The following is a 16,957-nucleotide window of genomic DNA, read 5'->3' as shown; positions in this document are numbered from 1 at the left end:
GAAAGCAGCGAACAGACCGGGTTCCCGAGAAGACTTTGCCAAAGTTGGTCGGTTCAGTCAATAGGAGAGTGACCTGCCACTCCTCGAAAAGAATGATACATCATGAGACATTTACTGCATGAGGAGTCAGTGTCTGTACGTCCAGTGAGCATAAAGAACCAGGGAAGCTTACAGAAATCTCGGCCATTCCAAGATCCTCACCACCGGCAGCAGGCTGCTGAACAGCGCCGTTTGTAGCGGCAGGGGCATTGGCATCGGCGGCGCCAGTATTCTCGGTGCTGGCAAAGTAGTCAACCATCTCGGCATCGAGCTCTTCGACGGTCTTCGGCTTAGGACGGTTCGAGCTACGGGCACCACCACGGCGGCCACGGCGGGCGCCACGGCCCCGAGTGGTGTTGGCGGCCTTGGCGGCCGTGGCAGGCTTGGGCTGGGATTTGACTTGACTGGTCCAAATTAATAGAAGATCATCAGAAAAACGAAAAAGTGGAGAACTTACGCGACACGCTCTGTAAGAGGCTTGGGTGCTGGCACGCTGGGAGCGTGGGAAGCGTCAACCACTACTTCAATCTATGGAGAGTTAGAGACGGTCGGAATGAAAACGAGGACAATGCGCCTCTCACCTTCATGGGTCTTCCATCAACAAGAAGGCCATTCAACTCCTTGGCAGCCTTGGCGGCTGTGTCGGGTTTGCTGAAGACAATCGAAGCAATACCACGGCTGGTGCCGTTCTGGTTGTAAGTGAGCATCACTCGCTTGACGGGACCTGCGGATTTTGAGAAGTATTCCTAATGGACGGGAAAGATGATCAGTACTGCAGTCAAGATCAAGTCGCGAAATCTGGTAACGACGGCGGCATGAACGAAACATCGACAATTGCGCACAACGGCCCCCAGACAGGTAGCACAGAGCATCAGCGAGCACACAGCGTTAGCGTCATGTTCCACTGGGAACCCGAATTTCCACCTCTACGATCATGAAGCGCCAAGACCATTTTGGAATCCATATTGACCTTCTCAACACAATCCCATTCAAATACTGGGCCGGGCGTTTGATCCCTCCATGGAATGAACCGACCTCAGCAACCATTCAGAGCAAGGGTGGACGAATGCATCTCATGCCGCGATGCAGATATTAAACGTCCACGCCCAAAGGCGACCTGCCATCAACGGAGTGACAGTTCCACGGCTGAAAACCCAACAAGGAACAGGGAAACTCTGACACGACCCCCAGTTTGCCCACAAGGAAATAGAGGTCATAAGAACAATCTCGGCAAGGCTGCTAGATCCTGAAGATTCACTGCGAGTGCGTCTCCTGCCCTAATAAACTGACGCACTTCACAAATGAATCGCGGTACCCGTCTAGGGTTCTGATTTCATTGCAAAGCCTTGCCTGCTACTGCTGTTTGCTGATGCGCTCGCTGATGCCCCCTCCATGCAGTGCGAAATCAAACGGGCGACGAAACCGAAAAGTTTCGCCAGGAAAGGTATTTCAAAGCTCCGAGCACAGTCTGCAGCGTAGTGATGGAAGCGTATTGCCGATAATGCAAATTCGCCTCAAAACTAATACGCTTCTCGCAAGACTCCGGCAAAACTCAACCTCGACCGCCACGTAGCAGCAGTTTATGAAACGCTCGTAGATAGAAGACGGGAAGGAGTTGGTGCCTGTGCAGCGGACCCAGCAATCACCACGAGGTTGTGGAAGCGACGTGGCGACGGGTCCGAACGCGGATGGAAGCCGTTGACGCCTCGAAGGTCTCGAAAAACAGATATGGCGATAGAAACCCAAGGCGAAGGCCTCTCGATCAACATACCTTGATATTGGCCTCATTCACATCAGAGGGCTTGAAGGAGTTAGCATATCCGCACATTACAAGCTCGGAGCGTGAGTGGAGACTTACCAAGCCGCTGACCATGATCTTGCTCTCTGTTGCGACCGGGTGTCCACCCTGAGCGCCCTTTGCAACAGGTTTGGCGGCCTTTGCATTCTTCTTCACTCCTCCAACTGGAACGGCAGCACTGCCAGGCTTTGAAGCGGCTGGACGACGAGTGCGGCGACGAGCGTTTTGACGACGGTTGACGAGGATCTCGTCGAGAGACTTGTCCAGCTTGGCAGACATTGTTGTTGAGCTCAAATGAGTGGTCCGGATTCGAGAGTGAGAGATTCAGGAGATTCACGGAGTTGCGACCGTGACAGATGAAGCAGCACCACCTAGGTGGTTCAAGGCTTTAACAAAGGGGCAGGAGAATGGGCTCAAAAGCTGTGAATTATCGCTATTGAGCTTTGAGTATTAATTGCTGATACAATTATTGATGTACGTGATTAAGAAGCAAGACACGTTGATGGAGGAGGTGATGCAAGACGGTGGACAGTTGAGATTGATGGACGACAAGAAGTTACGCAAGGGCGGTAGGGAAGGAGGCTGTGTCAGGTTTGGCGCTAGGCCGCATACGGAAGCGGGATGTTGGTGCCTTAGACATCAGGATTTAGCCGTAAAACTGAAACAGTCATCGCCATCATCATTATTGCGGCACATTCACTGAATCTCGAGAAGACCCCCTCGCGTCCATTCTAATGCAGCGTTATATTGGCTAAAAGGACATGATGTCTCGAAGACCGTTGGGGGGCCCATTATGGGACTCGTCATCAGTGATGCGGAGTCAAACTACCACGATATATAAAATCATTCTCACGAACAAAGTAGAATTGTATATCCGAGTCAGTTGCTACCCCTAGGCCCAGCCTTGATACATTGCAATAAGAAAAAGAGTCCCTAATGACAAACGCCGAACGCTCGCTCTACCCGGAGCCCTGTACATAACGCACAACTACATCAATGAAAGAGTACTCCTTGAGTTGGAATCAACACACTCCCCTGGAACACCAGCCTGAAGTGATCAATCCCTACATAATCAGCTTTTCAGAGCTTCCAACCGACCTCTCATCTGTTCCAGGGCCGCTTCTTGATCTTCCATCTGGTCCTCAATAGCCGGCTCTCCTTCTGCTGGTTCTTCCGCTTTGACGTCTCCGGCCTGGGAAAGCTTGCCCTGCAGGATCTCCTGTAGAACCTTGTCGACCTCCGCCTCGGCTTCATCTTCTTCGTCTTCATAGAGCTCATTGTTGGGTATCGCGTCGTCCACCATCTCTTCTATGATACCGGCACGCACCAGTTCCGTCGCCAGTTGCCGCATGGTTCCTGTCAATTCAGGCAGTCGGACCAATGTATTGACGTCCTTCATAATTCCAGTCGATTTCTTCAGACTGCCTTGGATCTTACGCATCGAAAACGCCTCATTCACTTGCATCTGGACACTTTGAAGCTGGGCTCGGCTCGTAGTCAGACGAGCGGACTGTTTGCGGATCCGAACAAGTTCCCGGGCAAAGGTCTTTGTCTCAGCAGTCGCCTGTTTTGCTTGCGAAGGGTTTCGTTGAGCCCTGCGCGATGCATTCACGATGTATTGCCGTGTCTTGCTTTCCAGATTCCTCAACTGGGCAATGTCGCGGTCTAATTGACGGGTGTTGGCACGTATGAGTTGGTTGCATTTCCTCATCTGCAAATCGGAAAGTCAAATTAGCACACCTTGTAGCAAGTATTCGTCAATAATCGTACTTGCGCTTGAGGATCTGGCCCGAAGAATACTGCCTTAAGAGTCTCCATGATGAAGAGGCTCTCTGTGATGTTATCCTGGATTATCTCCCTGAGATATTCCTTCCTTGAGGACCGAATATATGTGATTTTATAGAATATAAGCAAGAGTTCACGGCTTCGTGAGCGCCCAAGGCTACGTTATCGCAAAAGGCATCAAGCTATGTTCCAGAACTTGATCGTCACTGTAAGTGGGGTATCGACCCGGGGGCGTTCGAACGTGTTGCGCAAGGCGAATGCAGATGTTAAGATAACAGCTCACCAATGTCACGACGCCAAGAAGAATGATATGACAACTGAACTAATAAGAGTTGTGACTTGAAGATTGTATATCGGAGTACCCTTGATCAAGATCGGTGTCACTCTCGTCAACAGACTGAGGAATCCGGCGCCAACTTTCCCATGTGATTAGTCAGCAACCAACCACAACTTCAGCCTCAGGCATGTAAGAGACCGCAAACAGAGCAAACAGCAGGCGGCTGCCATAAGACAGTTCCAGTACTTTCTAGCACCACTTCTGGAGGGACAAGCTACGCTAACCTCAGCTGGACTCCATCACCAGCCTTTCTAGCCCCAAGTCTTTCTACATATTATTGTCTGCTCTATCTTCACTTTGCTCTCAGCTCTAGATCTACGCATCTGTTCTTGTCATCTTCCTCGCCGTCTCTCTTCCTAGTATCCTACCTAACGCGGATCAATATGTCTCAACTCACTCCTGAAGGTACGTTAGCTTGTGGTCATCCTGTCCCCCCTTCCCCGCCTCGGCTTGTGTTGCTGGTCTTTGTGTCTCAATTGCAGCACAGACACTTGAGCGTCAGTGCATATGTACCTGCCGCACTCCAAAGAGGCTCAAGCTAGCACTTGGTCCTCGAGATGGTAAGCATTGCTGACGAATTCCTGTGCAGTTACATGGGCCCAGCGCTCATCCAGCTCAGACCCTGAGCGCAACTACCTCTACGTCAATATCAAGACCCCCGATGTCGCGAAGTCGGCCGCGGATCTCAAGATCACCGCTACCAATGTCTCATTCACCGGAGAGACCAACAAGGGCGTAAAATACCACGTCTCTCTCGACCTATACGCCGAGATCGACCCCGAAAACAGCAAGGTCAACCACACTGACCGCGAGGTCGAGCTGGTATTGCGGAAGAAGGAGCTTAAGGAGGAGTACTGGCCCCGTCTGGTGAAGGACACGCAGAAGCTCCACTTCTTGAAGACGGATTTCGACAAGGTATGGCGTTGACAACCGTGAATATTGGCGGACGAGAACGCCTACTAACAATTGCTAGTGGGTTGACGAGGATGAGCAAGATGAGGCCGGCGACGATGACTACGCAAATAACTTTGGTGGATTCGAGGGGCTTGACCAGGGCGGTCTTGGAAACATCGATTTCTCCAAGCTCGGTGCCAACCTTGGCGGGGGCGCCGAGGGTGCTGAGGGCGAAGAATCAGTAAGTCCTTCTGATCCGAGCTTTGGAAACCGTACGCATCGCATTTACTAATATCTCATTAGGACGAGGAACTGCCCGAGCTCGAGGGTGATAGCAAGGCCGAGGGAGAGGCCAAGTCCCCTAAGATCCAGGAAGTCTCTTAAAGTATGGTAGGAAGGAGCTTGATGATGATCTGTGAAGGCTGAATGCTGAAACACCTATTATGAACAAAATCGCTCTGCCATGAATGAGCTTTACTCATTTTCGACTTAAAAGAGGCTGTACGAGTCTTGAGTATACCGTTGGCGACTTGTTGGGGAGGCCTGAGATGCATAATCTGTGGACGATAATGTCTCAGGACATACCGCAAGTCTGAATGATATAATGAGATACGCTTCGCGCTATTCGCTTATCCCGCCCGATAAGTTGCGGCTAGTTCTGCCATAGCTATGCTCGAGCGTAAATTCGTCGTAGTATGTTAAAAGTAACACCATCGGCCTTGTGGTGCATCAGACAAGTCATGACGTCCTAGAGCCTCGGAGATACCTCGATTTTCAGGCAGGTTTTAAATATCTCGATCATGGTGCCGACAGAGGTTTCTTACCAGAAACCACTGAAGACGGGAATAGAGAGTACCGGACTATGCAGTACGAATATTATGCTTGATAATGCCTCTGGCACGACCAAAAAGCAAAAATTGTTCCGAGTTGGTCGAGTCAATGTTTGGTCGACCGCATTCTGGGCATCGAAACTCATTGGCGGAGAGAAGCCTTTCGAAGGTTGTGCCGCCACATTCTCTGGAAACCCACATCTCTTGAAAATGTGGAGGGACTCGCAACCCAAGATCTTCCAAGTTCACCAACTCTCACGATCGTTGCACACGCTGCATTTGAGGTGTCAACCAACTTTTGTCTATCTGTTAGGACATTTGGATTGACCCTCATCTTCTCTGTCGTTATTAATATCCAGTCGACTTAGCCCTTCAGCCTTGATTGACTGCGAACGAGCCCGGCGCCACCGCCAAATTCGGCGTGAATTTGTTTCTCTCTTAATAGACGTTTTGCAGATTAGACAATTTCAAGGACATAGCCAAAATGCCGCCCAAGAAGCCTGAGCCGGCGAAGAAGAAGAAGACCACGGTCGAGGACAAGGTTCGTACTGTCATTGAATGATGAATAGTTTTGGAGACGATTTGCTGACTCGTTTCTTGGACAGACCTTTGGTATGAAAAACGTATGTTACGAACTATCGGAGACGATATCATCTCGTTATTATTGAACACTCAACTGACCTGATATTCCCACAGAAAAAAGGTGGTTCCGCGAAGAAGCAGATTGCACAGCTCCAAGCCCAAGCAGCACACAACAAGACCGCCGATGCCAAGAAGAAGGAGGCTGAGAAGGCCCGCCGTGAAGCCGAGAAGAAGGCCGCTGAGGCCGCAAAGAAGGAAGCCTTAGAACTGTTCAAGCCCGTGCAGGTTCAGAAGGTTCCTTTTGGTGTCGACCCGAAGACCGTCCTGTGTGTCTTCTACAAGCAGGGCAACTGTGAAAAGGGAAAGAAGTGCAAGTTCAGTCACGATCTGAACGTTGAGCGGAAGGCGGCCAAGAAGGATCTCTACACCGATTCGCGAGATGCGAAAACTGAAGAGGAGGAGGCGAAGAAGGGCGACACGATGGACCAATGGGACGAAGAGAAACTTCGCAAAGTTGTTCTCAGCAAGCACGGCAACCCTCGGACGACTACCGAGAAGGTTTGCAAGTACTTTATTGAGGCCGTCGAGAACCAGAAGTACGGTTGGTTCTGGGTTTGTCCTAATGGAGGCGACAAATGCATGTACAAACACAGCTTGCCACCTGGGTATGTTTCAGTACAGGCTTTCAAGCATTGTACCCCGGCGCTAACATTCATCTAGATTCGTGTTGAAGACAAAGGAGCAGAGAGCCGCTGAGAAAGCTATGATGGACAAGTCTCCATTGAACACGCTAACACTGGAGGACTGGCTCGAATCAGAACGTCACAAGCTCACCGGCAACTTGACACCGGTGACCCCCGAGACCTTCGCCAAGTGGAAGAAGGAGCGTCTGGATAAGAAGGCTGCAGAGGAACAGGCCCGCAAGGCCAAGGAGGCCACGGGTCGTGCTCTGTTCGAGAGCGGCAACTGGCGCGCGGAGGAGGAGAGCGAGGACGAGGACGAAGACGACGGAACCTGGAACCTCGAAGCCCTGCGGAGGGAGACCGAAAAGATACGGGAGAGGAAAGAAGAGGAACGTCTTGCCCGACTGGCTGGTATTTCCGTCACGCCATCGTCGAACGACGAGACCGTTGCGCAAGAGGGCGAAGGCTGAGTCGATTCGACTCACCCAGTTCCAACAACTTGGGCTTTCGAATTCGGGCATGGCACCTCCCACACTGGAACCGGCGTTCCCGGCGGATTTCCGGGTCCGTGATGGTGATCATGTTGAGAACCAGGACTGGGATATCTGCCGGGTGGGCGTTGACGCTTTGTCCTCTGTCATTTCCATACATGCTCCTGTGCAGTCACAGGATTTTGGGACCGATGTCCCGATGCGTGTATTGAAGGGCAGAGGCAGAAGGCGACACATGATCGACGCAACCATGTGTGACGTCAATGCAGAAAACAGAGGCTGGCATTCTGTGTGCCATTTTATGTTTTTTTGTACGTAGAAAATGATTTTGACTAGATTTAGCGCTACATCTCAATGCTTTGCATCAACCGTTTTAGGTTTCATCAATCAAGGTAACGGACTGGATCAGCGACTGCTAGGACTTTATTGTTCGTAAACGAGCCTTGAGTACTGACCCCAAGAAATATCTACAACAACGCCTTCTGCCGCGCCAAGCCATTTTCAAAGATCAACTGCAGAACATCCTGCGCGACCCCCCGCGATAACTCGAACCCCCGTCCCCCAGCCCCATAGGCATGCACAATGAAGCGATCACCTCCCACTCTCTCCGCCTCGATCCTCATCCCACCCTCCCTCGCCGGCCTCCGTCCGACAATATCACGGATGACATCAAACTGACCACCACTCTCCTCAGTAAAGGGGAACCATTTCGCCGCACTGGAGAGAAGCTGCTTCCTCGTCTCAAGTGAGGGTGTCGGATTCCAGTCGTGCGGTTGCTTGGTGCCGCCGATGATTGTTCCGCCGCTCAGAGGCCTGGGAATGCAGAAAGACCATGTGCCGTCTGAGTTTTGGCGGGTGATGGTCACAGAGCAGGGGTTACGGACAAGACACGTTTGCCCTGGTAGCCTTGTTAGCAGCTGTATTAGAACTTGAAGAGATGGAGCTCGCCTCATACCTCGAATAATAAATGATTTAGGATCCCCGAATCCCAGCCCCGAGCAGTTCACAACCGTCCTCACAGTCCCCGTCCCCGTCCCCGGCAGCTCAAACGCCTCCATCGGATCTACGAGCGTATACTCTCTCGTCTGCCCGCCATTGAGGACGAACTTCCGAAGCAGATAGGCGCAGTATACTGGCGAGTTGACCACGTAGGTGCGATAGCGCACTCCCCATTGCACTTCGGGGGGTGTCTCGTCGGCCGTCAGGCGGCGGAAGCCGTCCAGATGCGCGTACGCGTTCTGGATGTTGGCTTCGTGCAGGTACTCCGGCGGCGGGGACTCGAGGTGTTCCTCGCCGTCGAGCAGTTGGACGCCTGATGAAGGGTCCTCCGCTGCAAGGTGCTTGAAGTACTGATATGTGCGGCGTGCTTGGCTGTTTTCGCGTGCGGCTTGCGGGGAGGACCCTGGGACGGGGCGGTAGTGCGCGCCGGCCCAGGGCGAAGCATAATTGAGGGAGGTGGTGTTGGGGAAGTCTCTGGCGACGATGAGAATGTTTTGAGAGGGGTGCAGGTGTTGTTGGATGTGGAGGGCTGTGGTGAGGCCGATTACGCCCGCGCTGGAATGAGTCAGTGTTATATATTCGGGTTATTGTGGGTGTGGGCTGGTTTATATCCATGGAAAACGACGTACCCGATAACTACTATGGTTTCCTTATTCATTCTGCGAGATACACGTTGTACTCGATCCAATGCAAAGTTCCTTTTGTCTTCATGGACTTTTGGACTGTGGTGGTCTCACATTGTGAGATGGAGATAGATAAGCGGATCCCCGCATGTTGGAGTCCCGAACTATTGCCGTTATCAGAAAATTGACGTCTGTCTCCGATCGTGGTTCCGCGGTATGAGGTTATTCAGTTTTATTGCGTATCATTTCCTTCTGTCAGAGTCTGTCTACAATTCTATGTATAGAAGAGCAGTTGAGGCTAGACCATACTTGTTTTTGAATGTCGGAGCTTTTGATATGACAGTTCAACCGTCTCTATGACCCCGCCAAATCTTATCGCTCTAGTAATGACTAGAAAGCCGCCATGGATCGGATCACAGTCACATACGAGCATACGAGCAGAGGCTGGGAGTCTTATCACACCATCCTGGCTGGATATTGATTTTGAAGCTGCATATTTGGTCGTGAGCTCGTTGGGCATCTCCGCAGTACCTATGAAGTACAAAGCACTTGATCATCACATCACATTGCGTCGTAAGGAAATGGCCAGTTTAGGTATACCTGGTGAGCTCTGAGGTTCCAGGTTTACTTAGCATCTACTAATTGGAAATACTGTTGCAGCTCGTCCTGCCTCTCTAGTTAAGCGCAACATAGATAGTGGATATATACTTCGGCACACTGCTCGAAGGAATCATTTCCCGCGATCATGCCGCCTCCGTTACTTTCCTAGATCAGAATTTTGCTTTGAGCACCTGAGGTAGCTACGAATTGAGAGACGATCCTTTGGCCATTTGAAGCATCCAGTTATCTTCCTTGAACCTGTTCATTTACGCGCCCAGTTGACCACGGGACGGGGACGACAGGGCCGCTATGGGCTGTGATTGGCTAATCCGGGTGATGAGACCTGCAGTGTGAAGAAACGCCTTCTGCATTGCTGCCAGCCAATCAGCGTTCGTTCTGGGGGTCCCTGGCAGCATCATCTTAGGGCCGTCCAGAAGAAGAATGCCTGTTAACATCTGACAATACGGATAATTCGTCCTAACCCCGCCTTGAAATGGTGAAGTCTTTCACAGGATTGTTGGGTCACTGGCTTAGGTTGCTTCTCCTGTAGGCGTGCTCTTGACCTGTCTCTCATTGGAAGTTAACTATAATACTTATCGTTCCCTGGAGAGAGATAAAAGGCAATAATAAAAAACGATCCATGCCGATGGAATATCTTCTGTCCGTGAGTTATAGAAATTGGCTACTTTTGTTTAATTTCCATGTTAGCTCCAAACTTTCCCGGCTGCAAAGCATCCTATGATCGTGCTATGCCCAGGTCTCACTACTGCTAGGAGCTGCAACATCTCGCACATTTCTTCCGTCCGAACATGTCCGCTATGAGTTTGATCGACTTTCAATTTCTTCCACTGCCTTAGTCTATCCCGTTAGCGCTGAATCCTCTCCTCTCCAAATCCATTCGGCTGCCTGTCTGTCCGTCCGCCCTCTGTAGTCCCGTGTCCTGTGTGCTGTGGCTGTACCGCTGTATGGCTGTCAGTTATCTCGCTAGTGTGCTGTACTGCTTTAGCGCTGGAGAGGTATCAAATGCAATCAACATGTCACTGGATACACTCGCTTTCCCTCATTTATGCTCGTCCGCTAATGAAGTCATGGAATCACTGTCTTCTCCTCCTGGTACAGACCAAGCGCGATCACACTCCCTTGGCGCAAGCTGCCAGTGCTTGGTGGCTGGTGAGTTCGATCATCGACTAAGGTAACTTAGTGCCGCCTTCCAAACGTTTTGTATCTTTTCCCCATGGTCTAACTGATTATCGATGGGGGTCGAGTCGTAAGGAATGCCAAATCACACCTTTTCAGTCGTCGCTCAGTCGCTCCATGACAGAAGACAGCCTCCATTGTGGACTCCTCTGAAACCCCTTTTCCTTCATTGCCTGGACTTTCAAATCCCTCCCGGCTCTTCTCTTATGTACTTCCCCCCTCCATATAACGTGGTAGCCCGCCTAGTGCATACTATTCCTTGTCAGTCGCCTGCATCTGCGATACCTTGCGGTTGCTGGCCTTGCATAATCGCACTTTTCGCCTATTTTCAGACTTGACCTTATTATCCTCGTTATAGCTTTTTCCATCTTTCCGTTCCCCTCTTATCCTACTCCTACGGTGGGCCGGACCGTCTTGTCGGTTCTCTTTCTGCTTCTTCCTCTGAGTCCATGTCCCGAGACCGAAGCTTTGTACTAATTCAGCGGAGTGTATCTCGTCATCGAAGCTACGTTAAAGCTGTGATTAGCTGGATAGTACTCTGGTTGGTCATAACCGAACCGTCCTAAATTATCTCTCTGCGAGCAACACCGAAGCTGCGGGAATGCTGTTGAGGGTCGTCTATACTGTCGAACAATACCCAGTCTGTCACTTTACTTGCGCCAACTCTTCCGGAAATCTGCGATAGAACATCGAACCCGGATAAGCGAGCTCAATTCTGGTAGTCGCCGTACAAATACGAGTGGACGGCGGGACAGACAGGAAAGAGACGGTGTCTCAACTCTGCTCGCACGCCGGCAACTCAACCGCAAGATCCCAAGAATGGTTGAATTGACATGGAACAGAAATCCCCTTCCTGATACAAAAAGTACAACAATCAAACCAATGGCGCCTCCGATTGCGCCGCCGACACCTCAGTCACAGGCACCGGAAACCACCTTCGAACCATGTGCGTCGACAGCTTCATTATTCCTCTACGCTCAAGGATCGGTAATCAATTGCCTCCATCATGACACACTCGCACTCGAGAGACGGTTCGACCATCACAAGTCGGATATCTCGTTCATATCTGTGGACAATGTCAGCGAACGAGGTTCAGGAAGATTAGTCGCCAGTTATGACACGGGACAGACGACGATCGTCTGGGACCTGTTTACCGGAGCAGAGCTCGCTCGGTTTGCGGCGTTCGATCACTTACGAGTAGCTGCCTGGATGCGTAATGGCAATGTAGCGTTTGGTAAGGAGGATCTTGCCCTCATAACCCACGAGTATGCATGCTGATGAGCTGGAAGGAAATGGAAAGGGCGATGTCATTCTCTTTGAACCTTCCACTTCCGAGCATGTCTCGACAAGGACCATCTTCGACCCCATTACAGCTTTGGCACCGGCCTCTGACTGCCGAACATATGCCATCGGGTATGTGAATGATCTTCCATTAAGTAAGGAGGATGTAAAGGACGACAGAGTCATGGGAATGTACATTGTTGTCGATTGACAGTTCAGCTAACACTTATATCAGTTATCAGAACGGTTCCATTCTGATCGCCACTCTCCATCCCACGTTTACCATCCTACATACCATGTCAACCTCACGGGGCCCATCACCAATCGTCTCGTTAGCATGGCATGCGTCGTCATCAAAGCAAAAGTCCGATATGCTCGCTACTCTATCCTTCAATGGAGATCTGAGAGTTTGGAGTATTTCAAAGCCTCCGGGCAAAGAGGCTCCGCGGGTCATCAGAGTTCTCAAGCGATCCGACTCTTCTTCAGCTGAGCCTAAGTGGATGGCGTGGTCAAAGAACGGCCGAATCGTGCAATTCCTCGATGGGTACGTCTAATGCATCCTAATCACAAGATTGAATTCTAACCCGCAACGACTTTCAGGGAGACTTGGGCATGGGATGTCAAAACGAAACACGTCACTTACGAACCGATTCCGACGATAGAAAACCCTCGTGGTTTTGCTAATTATGGCCCGACTGCTACTCTTTTCACTCTTGGGCCCAACTACACAGTGCAACAGTACGATTTAGACAATCCGGGTATGGTTGCTAACGTGCAGCACATTCCTGCTGGGGCCCTTACTGCAACTTCAGAAGAACCCAGGGGAGGATCTCTAGACTCACGAGCCTTGCAGGACCCGCCAGATCTCAGAGAATCAGCGCGCATTTACGACAGCCGGCCACCTTTTGACCAAAGCGGAGTAGAAGCCGTACGGCAGCAGCGTGCAGAGATGAGCAGTCCAGTATCATCGCGGAGTCACGCCAACTCTGTCAGCTCAAAAGCATCTTCGGGGAAATACAGGATGGTGCCATTTTCACCACCAAGTAGGTCGGGACAGACGGGTACATCGTTCTCGCTAGCTTCAGCAAGTGGAAGAGAGACTCCGCAGCAGTCTGGGGCCTCGTACACGTACGCCTCCTCGGTCTCCATGTCGTCGGTGAAAAGCTCTCGTGCGGGATCCCGACTGCGAAATGAGGTGCAATTTAGCCCAGCAGACCAGCGTATTGATTTGTTCCCATTTACGCGCGCGCGTCTCAATGACGTACCGTATAGAAACCATCGCCCCATAGATGAGACACATCTCACGCCAAACGACCTTCGGCGACAGATGCTGAGTGTCGTGTTTGGATGGGATGGGGATATTCAAGACCTGATTAGAGACGAGCGTGAGTTGAGCACCTTCACAACTTTGCTCTATTAGCATCTTAATTAACCTTATGAGCAGTCCTTCGTCACCCACCCGGCAGTCAAAGCGCCATTCTGTTGGCGCAATGGCTCGGCCAATCCGACTCTGACGCAACCGCGGCCATGATCAACTCTGGACCGGCGACATTGACCGATTGGATGCTATTGGCCATGAGCCAGATGAATGGCGAGTCACAAGCGAACAAGGTCGGCCAAGCCTTTGCGCAAAAGCTACTAGAGATCGGCGACATACATACGTCGGCTACCGTATTGCTGGGCCTGGGTGATAAAAACGAAGCTATTGAAGTCTATGTCTCTCAGAACTGCTACATGGAAGCGATCCTGATGACTTGTCTCCTGACGCCCACGGACTGGCAGCGCCAGTCATATCTGGTCCGTCGATGGGGTGAACACGTTGTTTCCCATGCTCAGCAGCAGCTGGCAATTCGATGCTTCATGTGTACCGGTGTAGAGCCCTCCGATCCATGGACTTCTCCCGCTGCTCAGCAAGCTGCGTCTTTTGCGGAAATCCTTTCAGGACGATCGCCGATGACGTCTCCTGAGCCACAGCCTTTGCAGCAACAATCGTCGAATTTTCTTCGGCCGACTATGAATTCACAGTCAAAGGTGCCGCCTAGCACCAGACCGAACGCGAAAACTCCAGCCCTCAAGCTGATCACATCATTTGATTCTCAGCCCGGCAAGTTCCGATTCCCGGGTCTGAAATCAGACGATAGAACACCAACAAATGCCCCGGGAATTACACCTATCGCCGAGTCGGCTGTAGGAGGGTCTGCTATATCCCCCGGGGGACTCGGGTCATACAGAGCGAACAACATTCAGAGTCTGAACAATGCGATGAACGCAAGGACAGGCACGCCTGCGTTCAACCGGAGACGCTTGCCCTCCATTGGAGAAACGCCCGTTGATGTCCATCCACCCACTTTCTTGTCAAGTGGCTTGAATAACTCCGTGGAATATGCCTCGTCGGTGGAAAGCACCAGCCGGCTGCATGAAGGAAGCCAAAGTCAGGATGAGGAGGTCCTGTCGTCTTTGTTGCCGTCTGCACGGTACAATCCTGAAAAAGACACGTTTAAGCCGAGTCCGCAAACTGCCGTTCAGGCGAATTCGGATAAGTTTGCAACCATCAAGGGTCTTCCTTCCCCAAGCCCTGGCGTTTTCGAGGCCCTCAGAGAACATTCCGACAGTCGGAACGGATCCAGGGACCGAAAGCCAGATGGTCTCCAGCTTCACCTGTTCCAGCCTGGTGCGTCGGAGAGTGATTTGCTAGGTCCACCTAGCAGTACAATGAGCAATACTCGGAGCCCAGCCTCGACGCTAAACAGTTACAATTCAGCGAAAAGCCCCAGTGTCAGTGGGCGGAGCATCGACCAATACATCAGTAGTCTCGACGAGGCGAATTACCGCTCACAAAAATTCAGTCGAGGAAGGCGAAACACGGATGATTCAGTCAGCCAAAGCTCAGCACGAAGGATCACTTCAAGGAATACTTCCCAGGAAACCACTCGAGGACGGAACGAGAGAAGATACATCCAGCCAGCTAAACGTTCACCGTCTTCTCCTGTTCCCATGTCCCCGGAGGAGATAGCTCAATACAGCAAGAGCACAGGAACCAAACACCCTGCCAGCAAATCACGTAATGGTAGCAGAGTGAGAAAGCCACGCTCTCGACACTCATCGGAGCGTCGTCAGCATCGTTCTGCCAGTCGACACGCTGCTAGCCGAACTGCCGCAGAGAAGAATGACCCTGCTCTTCGGGGGCGCAGCATCGATAGGCAAAGCTCAGGGGAAAGATCACCGTCTGCCCCATTACCCGTATCTCAAGCGGAGGATGCCTTGAGGCTGGTCGCTAGTGATAGAGAAAGATTGCGGGGTCACCAACGCAGCAGCAGCCGACGTCCTGACAAGGGCGGGTCGAGAAGGGACGCGTCTCCCGAGAGCAGACATTCGCGAGCACCGTCTCGCAATCGTCAAGGCCAGGATACGAACATGAACACGACCACCGAACAGCCGACGAGCGGATTGATGACGAGCGATATTGCGCAGACCGATGCATATTTACAAGAGAGAACCCGTGAAATGGAAGAAGTGCAGATGCAAGCTCGAAATGCGAGCGCTGCAATCTTGCCACCTACAGCACTATCAGAACAGAGACGAAAGGAGCTCGCAGCTGCCGAACTGGAGGCCCGGCGGCTTTCACTTGCGCGCAACCCTTCAGCGCCAAATATACCGTTTCCTGGAGAGCTGCAGTACAGCCGAAGCCCCCTAGGCAGCCCACCGCTGTCCAGAAGCTCTGCCAACCAGCGTACGCCGGCGAGAAGGAGAGCGTCGACCAGCAAGGCCTCGCCAGACTATCCCAGCAGCTCCGATTCGAATTCGTCGAGGTCAGGAGGACCTCTTGGTCTGCCGGCGACTCCGAAAGCCATGCGTCACCCGAAATATCCCAACGGCTATGAAGAGACCGTATCCTCTGGATCTAGTGTCCCAGACAACGTTATAACCCTGAGTGATGCCAGGTACCAAGGCGAAGCCGAGAGAATCGGCCGTTCAATGTCTGTTCCAGTACCGGAGCATCAACCGGGTCCCATGCCCGTCGACCTACCAACCCATCCGAGGTTCAACCCCCGCCTCCCGCGAAGCAGATCGACCAGCAGGAGCCGGAACATCGGTCACCGGCGAGAAAGTTCTCGAGAGCTGGGAGGTTCCGGTAGCTATCCTTACGGCTCTTCTCCAGTCACCGTCAGTATCGAGGAGACGATCGAAAATTCAATGGGCCTGAAGGAGTTTGAGAATCCTCCAATCCTGCCAGAGCTGCAGCATCTGAACACTCCGCCGCCTCCTCCGCCTCCTGCTCCCCTTGGACCTGTCTCTCCACGCGCATCCTCCGGAACTATAGACATTGCCATTGACAACGAGAACCTGGGCAGATTGCTCCCTCGAGCTATGACAGCAGCTCCGGCAATCAGTACGGAAACGCGGCCTAGCATCGAGCGCCGGCGCACGTCATTTGACCATCGACGAGGCAAGAGCGTCAACGAAAGCTTCACGAACAAGATCCGGAATCTAACGCGCATGCGCAGCAACAGCCGCGGACTAGACAATTGGACATCTTCCCGTGAGACGGGTGTCCCTTATGAAAGTGTACAAATGTCGGACGGCCGGATATAACCCAGTCATTTCTTTGACTTGTCATATTTTGCCTGCTGACTCCTATACCATGATTTGCTTTATATCTCATTGGACCTATAATTCTTATGACTGATAACCTTTTCGATTATGCCCGTTAATTAAACTTCGCCCCCAATATCTCCAATCCGCGATGACCGAGCCTGTTCTCATATCTCTAGTGATGATTCAATCGTTATACCCTTGCCTCTGTTTCACCTGATAGTT

At 51.7% G+C, this 16,957-nt stretch overlaps 6 protein-coding genes across 6 annotated transcripts; 3 read left to right on the top strand and 3 right to left on the bottom strand.

Annotated features, from left to right (window-relative positions):
* Window positions 1-100: 100 nt before the first annotated feature.
* NFIA_073070 (putative RNA annealing protein Yra1) lies at window positions 101-2,116 on the bottom strand (the record flags this gene model as incomplete). Its single annotated transcript, XM_001259288.1, has 5 exons — window positions 101-443; window positions 497-567; window positions 621-785; window positions 1,811-1,840; window positions 1,898-2,116. The coding sequence occupies 5 exons, from the start codon at window positions 2,114-2,116 to the stop codon at window positions 101-103; spliced, it is 828 nt and encodes a 275-aa protein (XP_001259289.1).
* Window positions 2,117-2,909: 793 nt separating this feature from the next.
* On the bottom strand, window positions 2,910-3,655 carry NFIA_073060 (ESCRT-III subunit protein VPS24; the record flags this gene model as incomplete). Its single annotated transcript, XM_001259287.1, has 2 exons — window positions 2,910-3,548; window positions 3,608-3,655. The coding sequence occupies 2 exons, from the start codon at window positions 3,653-3,655 to the stop codon at window positions 2,910-2,912; spliced, it is 687 nt and encodes a 228-aa protein (XP_001259288.1).
* A 687-nt stretch (window positions 3,656-4,342) lies between these two features.
* wos2 (Hsp90 cochaperone SBA1) lies at window positions 4,343-5,237 on the top strand (the record flags this gene model as incomplete). Its single annotated transcript, XM_001259286.1, has 4 exons — window positions 4,343-4,364; window positions 4,549-4,874; window positions 4,933-5,094; window positions 5,157-5,237. The coding sequence occupies 4 exons, from the start codon at window positions 4,343-4,345 to the stop codon at window positions 5,235-5,237; spliced, it is 591 nt and encodes a 196-aa protein (XP_001259287.1).
* Window positions 5,238-6,167: 930 nt separating this feature from the next.
* Window positions 6,168-7,418, top strand: NFIA_073040 (translation machinery-associated protein TMA46; the record flags this gene model as incomplete). The annotated part of the gene is made up of 3 exons (XM_001259285.1): window positions 6,168-6,224; window positions 6,380-6,930; window positions 6,986-7,418. The coding sequence occupies 3 exons, from the start codon at window positions 6,168-6,170 to the stop codon at window positions 7,416-7,418; spliced, it is 1,041 nt and encodes a 346-aa protein (XP_001259286.1).
* A 488-nt stretch (window positions 7,419-7,906) lies between these two features.
* NFIA_073030 (FAD-dependent oxidoreductase) lies at window positions 7,907-9,096 on the bottom strand (the record flags this gene model as incomplete). Its single annotated transcript, XM_001259284.1, has 3 exons — window positions 7,907-8,337; window positions 8,395-8,993; window positions 9,068-9,096. 3 exons carry the CDS (start codon window positions 9,094-9,096, stop codon window positions 7,907-7,909), a joined length of 1,059 nt encoding a protein of 352 aa, XP_001259285.1.
* A 2,644-nt stretch (window positions 9,097-11,740) lies between these two features.
* NFIA_073020 (WD domain protein) lies at window positions 11,741-16,732 on the top strand (the record flags this gene model as incomplete). Its single annotated transcript, XM_001259283.1, has 5 exons — window positions 11,741-12,092; window positions 12,148-12,271; window positions 12,375-12,683; window positions 12,740-13,524; window positions 13,584-16,732. 5 exons carry the CDS (start codon window positions 11,741-11,743, stop codon window positions 16,730-16,732), a joined length of 4,719 nt encoding a protein of 1,572 aa, XP_001259284.1.
* Window positions 16,733-16,957: the final 225 nt, after the last annotated feature.

Source organism: Aspergillus fischeri, genomic scaffold (genome assembly GCF_000149645.3).
Source record: "Aspergillus fischeri NRRL 181 1099437636264 genomic scaffold, whole genome shotgun sequence".
Lineage (NCBI taxonomy): Eukaryota > Fungi > Ascomycota > Eurotiomycetes > Eurotiales > Aspergillaceae > Aspergillus > Aspergillus fischeri.
Note: the sequence above shows the minus strand (reverse complement) of the source record. Positions and strands in the feature narration are given on the sequence as shown.